General features: G+C 32.9%; 1 protein-coding gene across 1 annotated transcript in view; it reads right to left on the bottom strand.

Moving 5' to 3' along the window:
* Positions 1–211: 211 nt before the first annotated feature.
* Positions 212–7722, bottom strand: part of LOC102492959 (pancreatic alpha-amylase) — a 16207-nt gene continuing 8696 nt past the window's right edge. The window contains exons 4-11 of the mRNA XM_006149496.2: positions 6733–6930; positions 5827–6057; positions 4979–5112; positions 4098–4220; positions 3908–4007; positions 2210–2328; positions 1969–2094; positions 212–435 (exon numbers count right to left, since the gene is read on the bottom strand). Coding sequence (XP_006149558.1) covers positions 246–435; positions 1969–2094; positions 2210–2328; positions 3908–4007; positions 4098–4220; positions 4979–5112; positions 5827–6057; positions 6733–6930 — 1221 coding nt within the window. The 3' untranslated portion in view covers positions 212–245. The remainder of the gene's footprint in view (positions 436–1968; positions 2095–2209; positions 2329–3907; positions 4008–4097; positions 4221–4978; positions 5113–5826; positions 6058–6732; positions 6931–7722) is intronic.

Genomic DNA, 7722 nt, shown 5'->3' with positions numbered 1-7722 from the left:
ACACTGGGAATATACATGAGAACCCGTGATCCGGGTTAGCTAGGACCAGAGGTATATCATGGTCCAAAGACCCTGTTGGAGGTGCCTTTCTCTATCTCTCCCTCAAACTTTCTCTCTTGTCATACATACACACCCATATTTATGAAGTAAATAAATCAATACACTTTTTTAAAAAGAAGTAATATATTTACAAGAAACAAAACACACTTGGTTAATGTTCTTGGTATATGTATTTAATTTGAATTTCACAATTTAGATTCAACATGAATTGCAATAAATGGGTCTTCAGCAGAGTTACTAATAGAAAAATGAGCATTGCCATCATTGGAAACATAAATTTTAATTCCTGTGCAATCGCTTCCAATTTTATCTCCAGAAATGACATCACAATATGTGCCAGCAGGAAGACCAGTTTGTAAAGTTAACGATAATTGCCTGTAAAGTAAAATTTTAAATTTAATTAAAATCCAACATAGTTAAAAGCAAGACTACAGACTATCTCTAATGTAGTTTAACTTTTTGCTGGAGAACTCTAAGTAGTCAAAGTCTCAGTAAAAAAAAAAACACGAACACAAAGACTTTTCCAGTGTATGTAAAAAATTTTCTTAGGACCAAAAGATATCTTTGAGAAGACCTAGTAATTCCCTTTTCAGTAGTGAGTATTACCAAAATATAAACTTGAAAACTATCATGGAAGATGTGAGGGAATTTCTACTCTTTAATAACGTTTTTAATTTATTCATATTATTATTTTTTTAAGTTTGCTATAGGGCTCAACAGAGAGAGAGAGAAGAAAAGGAAAGTGAGAAAGCAAGCCACCAACTCTGGGACTAGAACCATGGTCTGCCATGTGGGAGTCTGATACCTAAGCTACCATATCACCTACTGGCCCCAGGAATTTCTACTCTTAAATAAAAGAATTACTTGTGGCAAACAAATATTTTAAGTTTCTCCTCATCTGAACCAAAGAAAATACTAATTACTTTTAGAATTTAAATGGGATTTTATTTTCAAATATATATTTTTGTTTTTTAAGAGGCTGAAAAGAATTTGGTCCAGAGGTAAAAATAATCTAAAGTGTATGTGACGAAATACATAATTTGAAATACGAAGTTGTCTCATATAAATTTATTTGGATTATCCCATGTACAAAAGACAGAAATGAAAGAACTTGCTATGGGGGCTCTTCTGGCAACAAAGAGATATACCTGACTTATATATAAGTTTATTCATTTCAGTCCAGTAAAACTTAACTTAGGCCAGAATAAGCTAAGCATAAGTAGAAACTGACCTCAGACTAAGGCATTTCATTGCTTGCAAAGTGGTCTTCCAATGTTATATATGAAGAAATCATTATACCAGAGGCAGCAGATCTAAGTGTCACCAATAAAAGGCCAACAATGAGAAGTTTCAGAAATAAAGCTGAAAAATCTCAAGAGACAAATCTTTGGCCATAACATACTTATTCCTTATACATACCCTTTAAAAAAAAAAGTTGTATTTTTCACAGAGTGACAGAGAAGTAAAGAGTTTATCAAGAACCACACACAAGAATAATTGGGAAAAATAGCTAGGAAAAAAGATATTTCAGTATCGAGGTAGCATTTTACCATGATTTAAAAAAAAAAGGAATTATAAAACATGTTCTAGTGGTTACACAAGCCTTGTGTTAACTACTGTGTATATTTTGTGGAGGTTGTGTATGAACACATATATGTATTACATATATTCATGTTATGTTGCAAGGGTGGCACAAAAAAGCTTCGCTTGTAACAGAAGACCCTTCTAACAATAGGAGAATGAGAAAAATAAAAGTCATCATTTTTTTTCCTACCCTTTTCTGATCTCTATGTTTTCTATTCAATGGAATGAATTTTTCAGATATGAAAAAGTAAATGAGCAGGAAAATAAAATGAATAAACCAAGAATACTAGAAGAAAATACTACTTTTAATTGCTATCTACTTACCAGTCATCATTGTTAAAGACAATAAACCCTCTGTTTCCTCTTCCAAAGGCCACTTGGTTGCTACCATTATCCCACCAGTTGGTAAAAGGCTGGCCATCAACTACGTTACGGAAAATTACCATGTTCCTAAAGACACAATATCATATAAAATGCTGATATCTTCATACTTCAACAGTTAAAATAAAAAGTTAAAGAAAGCTTATTATTAGACTTAGTATTATCTCTAAATAAGCATTCCTACCTTATTTGACGCCATCGATGTTCACAGACCCAGTCATTGCCACAAGTAGTGTCTGGATTAATAGTAACTTCTTTAATTACCCCATTATTATTTGGTGGCCCAATCCAGTCATTAACATCCTTTAGGAAAAAATTAACCATCATATTTTTAACATGCATGTATTTGCCTCTTTCTTCTTCATTATGCTAAACCCAATCTACTCTGTAACTTGTGTCTGTGCAGTATCTTTATTTAGAATCCAACTTCTTTAGTATTTTTACAGTCCTTTATTGAGTTCTTACCATTTTCTAATCTCTGATTCTTTAATGATACTTTAGACAGGATTAATACATTTTTATCTTCTCATTTTATTTCTAAGGAACTATAGTCTTTTTATCACTGTAAGCACTGCAGTGTCTTTTAAATGACAAGGACATTAGTGTCCGAAACACCAGTATTATTCTGGCTAAAAAACGCTTAGTCAATATAAGTAGTTTCCCTGTACCTCAGTTTCCTCAGCTATAAAGTTTAGTTATATTAGTAGCTTGATTACTATAATAATTAATGTATTCGAAAATTCCTTGCATATGATAGTTGCCAAATAAAAGCTTCTTTGATACTTCCTTTTGGATATCTATACTACTAATCAACACGTCTTAACTTTCTTTACTAAACTGACCAAAATTTTAGTTGTGCTTTTGTGATTGATACTTTTAAAGATATTCATAGGCAAAAAAAAACAGAGTCTAATTATACATGTTTCATGCATATGTTTTTAAATTATGCCACATGATGAATAGTGGGAAAATTAGCTTTGAGCAGATAGAAGTCTTGGAAAAGTGAAAATGTTATAGAAAAAAAGAAAATGGACTTCTGACATCAGAAATAAAACCAATTAGTGGGTACTCTTAAGAAGTTGGTTCGTTATAATGGAAAAACCTTTTAAAAATTGAACTTACTTAACAATAGAATGAGTTGATGGATAAGGTAGTAGGCTTCTCAAATTGAAAAGAATCAAAAATAGATATGTGTCTTTTAGGAAAGATAAATTTCTGTGTTAGGCATAAAGATTTGATTTCATGCTTTTTCTGAAATCTTCAGTTTAAAAAGAAAACCTTCCACTGGTTTTCAAATATTTTTATAATTATATTTCTCAGTTCCTTTGAAAAACTGTTAATTGGATTAATATCTTCACTGTACTCCCAGATATTTTACTTATTCTCATACTTTCAAGATTAGTCTGCAAATTTCTGTTCTTTAAAACATAATTTCCTTCCTCTTATAAAATAATTTTTCTATTTATCTTTGGTACACTGAATTATTTCTTTGAAATTCACAGAGCTTTCTTTTAAAAAAGCATTTAACAAATGCTTATATTGCTTATACTATAGGCAGGTAGGTACTCTTTTACATTCTTTACAGTCCTCAAATCAACCCTATGTGGTACTTGTAAGTACATATCTTACTCCTTGTGTTTTGCTGTCATTTTTAAGTGTTTTGTCTTGACATCCGGAGGGAGGGGCATGACAGTCTGCAAACTTCAACAATAGAGAACATAAGTGGATTTACTTTAAAATATCTTCTGCATTACTAAAACCAGAATCCCACATCAGGTTTACACTTAATAAATATTTGATGATAAAATACAGAATGTGTTATTAAAGCAAAATTGCCTTATTTTCCTGAGGAAAAGATACAATGAACAATTCCAAAACTTACTCTTCCATTCTCAAAATATCTTGGCCAACGATAGCTTGACATCACTCGTGTAACTCCGTAAGGATGAGCAAGCATAAATCCAACAGCCATCTTATATAGTCTGAAAGTTGCAAAGTTATATTTTTAAAAAGAATATCTTTATCATTATTAAAAGGTAGGTTAAAAACCAGTGGAGAATGTTGTTTCCTACCTAGAGTCCCAGAATGTAAGAATAGATGCTCCTCCAGCTCCATGTCCTCGTTGATTGTCATGGTTATCCACAAAGACAAGTGCTCTGTCAGAAGGCATGAAACCCCAACCTTCTCCCCAGTTCCTATTTCAAAAAATGCACACACACACAAATACATACATGTATGTATATGTACTCCTATAATAGTTTTATAATAGCCTAAGTGTATAGCTCTATATAGAATCCTCGGATTAATTCTATCATTACAAGGTTATTCTGCAGAATTTTGTTTCATATGTGTAATTTTACACATACATTCCAAATTTGTATCAATGTATGCATTTCTTATATTCCAATCATGTTATAGGTACAGGTTTTTGTTATTAAAAATCCTTTTAGAGATTTGAGTAAATTGTAATTTAGATGAACTCCAGAAGGTTCAACATCCAGATCACATTATACAAAATGGCAACCTACAGTAGGTTAAAATAAAGCTTCAATTCTGTACTGTTGTCCTATAAATATATTAATAGTTTAATGAATCAATCTGATACATGTAAATTCCACAGTATGGCCACATTGTAGGTACTTATAAATGTCAGGATTATTTCAGTAATAACCTATTTATGACAGATTATATGCAAATATTAGTCTAATTTAGTATACTCCTATCATACATAGATTAAAATCTATAGGTAATATTTGGGTTTCCTTACATAATTCCTAGTAATGGACATTTTAATGAATAAAGATGATCAATTTAGGAAACTGTAACACTTATTACCAGTAATTGACTCTGATGATTGTCTAACTGAAAAGATTCTAAGAAGATAAATTATCTTGGGATAACATGATGAATAGATCTGTCAAATAATTCAAGAAATAAATCGCATTTTACTTACTTTAAGTAACACATCTTCTCTCCATCCCACTTGCGAATGACTGTGCCTAGTTTTGCACCATACTTGAATTCTGTCACACGGCCATTTCCGAAGTACTCACTGCTTTTGATTGGCTCACCACCCAAATCAATTACCTAGTAGAGATATAGGAGAAAATATCATTTTGTATGAGTTTAGTGTATTATAATTAGTAAAATAATATTATATAGAAAACAATTTTAAATTATTTATGTTATTTAATATACTCAAAATGGTCTTTCTTATATCATATTTTTTATAAAGTATATGCTACAATATGAAAGAAACATAATGACAACTTGACCTGTTGTCTGGTGAAATGCAGACCCAATTCAGTCTCTTACATAAATGATAAAATAATCACTCATAGTACAGCATATACATCTGACTGACAGTATTTATCAGTGTGTAATAAATATTAATTATCCAAAGAAAACAGTGATATAACTATTATCATTTTTCTTCACATGAAAATTTGTTGCAGAGAAAAGTTCATCAATTTGCTTGAAAAAACTATACAGTTAATAGTGGCATAGCCAAGATTCAAACTCAGAAAACCTGGTTTGAAACAACTATAAGATTCTCTATTATCTCTGCAGAAATGGGAAATGGCAGTGAAGCTTGCAGCCTAAATAAACTCTCTACTTTCACAGAACCCACTGTGATAAAGAATTACATATGCTCTCAATAAAAGGATGTTAAAGACCACTACTCTGCATAAGTGATTTAGCTGCTAAACTACAGAAAAGGAATAATTAATTAAATCTGCCATTTAATTTCTAGTGAATAAAATGATATCATTTTATATGCACATATATATATTGATGTACCTCTTGGTAAATGAAAGGTTTACTTCCTTCAGGGAACCAACTTCTATTCAGATTATGCAGTTTATCCAAAACTGCCTTCATGTCCCCAGGCCACATGTGCTTGGAAGCATCGATTCTGAACCCTGCTACACCAATGTCAATGAGATAGTTCATGTATTCAGCAACCTTGGAACGCACATAATCTTTTTCCAGTGCAAGATCAAGAAGACCAACCAGACGACAATCTCTGACCTGTGGAGTTAAAAATTTTGTAATTGATTCTTAAAACATCGTCTTTCACGTGAGAATCCATCTGATTATTTAATCATCCATTGTTCATTAATAGATATTTCCATAATTCATTTACTAAATTGGGTACTGGGAATATTGATTTTCTTCTATGGACATATTTTTGAAAGATTTTTGAGTATAAAAATGGAGAATGTACAATATAAGGTAAATAAGTGCCTTCATTGATTAGGGAAAATATTTTTTGAAAATGGATCTGAGTTCCTTACTTTAAGGAATTCTGTGGACCAGCAGATAGCATAATGGTTATGTCACTGGACTCCCACATAGTCAACTGCAGTTCAAGTCCCAGAACCAGTGGCTTAAAACTTATGCCAGGTGCATGGGTGTGCATATACCCAAACTCTAGAGAGAAGACTGGAGACGGGATTGCAGCATGGCCCTCTCCCTTGGGGGGGAGGAAGGGGGTTTGATTTCTTGCTTCCTGTCTCTCTGTCTCTCCGGCAAGCGCATGTGCCCTGTAGTAAAAATCTCCTGTCACAAAAAAGGGAGAGGGCATCTGACCTGGCAACTTGTTTTCTAAGGAAGATAAATTGGTATTTAATTAAAGTTTAATAATTTACATTTGTACAAATAGATAGCTCTTTATTCAGATCACTATTTTAAAAAATGAATTACCTGAACAGCATCATTATAATTCTCAATGTCTCCACTTGAAGTTTTACATTTACCATCATTAAAATCCCAACCAGAGTAAGGGACTGCCGGAAAATCTCTATTGCCAGGATTGAAGTAACTTCCGCAAGTACTGCTTGTTCCTGCACTCACACCATTACCACACATATGATTAATTACAGCATCTACATAAATACGGACCTGAAAAACAAAGTTTCTGCTTTAGTTTGACTTGTAGAGAGGTAAAAATTTCAAGCATTATTGGTAGCATGTTAATAAAACTTTAAAATATTTCTTGGTTATTTCGTAACTTATTTTCTTAGGAAAGCAGAAGTGAAGTGTGAAAGGAACTAATATGAACTGAAGACCTATATCTATTTTAAATACTTGATCAAATATTTACATAAATGATAAATTCAGAGAACCAGAAACTACCGTAACTATGAAGAAATCAAAGATCAATTTTGGGGGTATTAAAAGTCAGTCAAGATAGGAGAAATGATTGGTTTTGAAATGGGTCATCAGGAGAAAAGCAGTTTACCTCTACTTTCTACTTAGCACCTGAAGAGAAAAAGTCTCTTATAATGGTCCTTATTAAAGAGAATACAGGTATTTAACATTAAAAAAATCACATGGTGGGGGCAGCACGTGGTGTAGCAGTTAACATGCTGGACTCCCACATGGCTGACAATGGTTTGAGTCCTAGACCCAGTGGCTTGCTTTCTCACTTTTCTTTCTCTCTCTCTCTCTCTCTCCCTCTGTGTCTCTGTCTCTCTTATGAGTGCACATGTACTGTAGCATTTTTTTTTGGAGAGGTTTTTGCTATAGGGCATGTGCACTTGCCAGAAAGAGAGACAGAGAGACAGAAAGCGAGAAATCACCCCCCAGGGGGCAACGGCCACGCCACAATCCCTTCTCCTCCATTCTCCTCTGGGGATCTTGGGTATGCACACACACGCGCCCAGCATGAGTTTAAGCCACCAAGTCCGGGAC

The sequence above is a fragment of the Tupaia chinensis genome, unplaced genomic scaffold (assembly GCF_000334495.1).
Source record: "Tupaia chinensis unplaced genomic scaffold, TupChi_1.0 Scaffold000270_1, whole genome shotgun sequence".
NCBI lineage: Eukaryota > Metazoa > Chordata > Mammalia > Scandentia > Tupaiidae > Tupaia > Tupaia belangeri.
The sequence above is the reverse complement of the archived record's forward strand: the minus strand, read 5'-3'. Positions and strand labels throughout refer to the sequence as shown.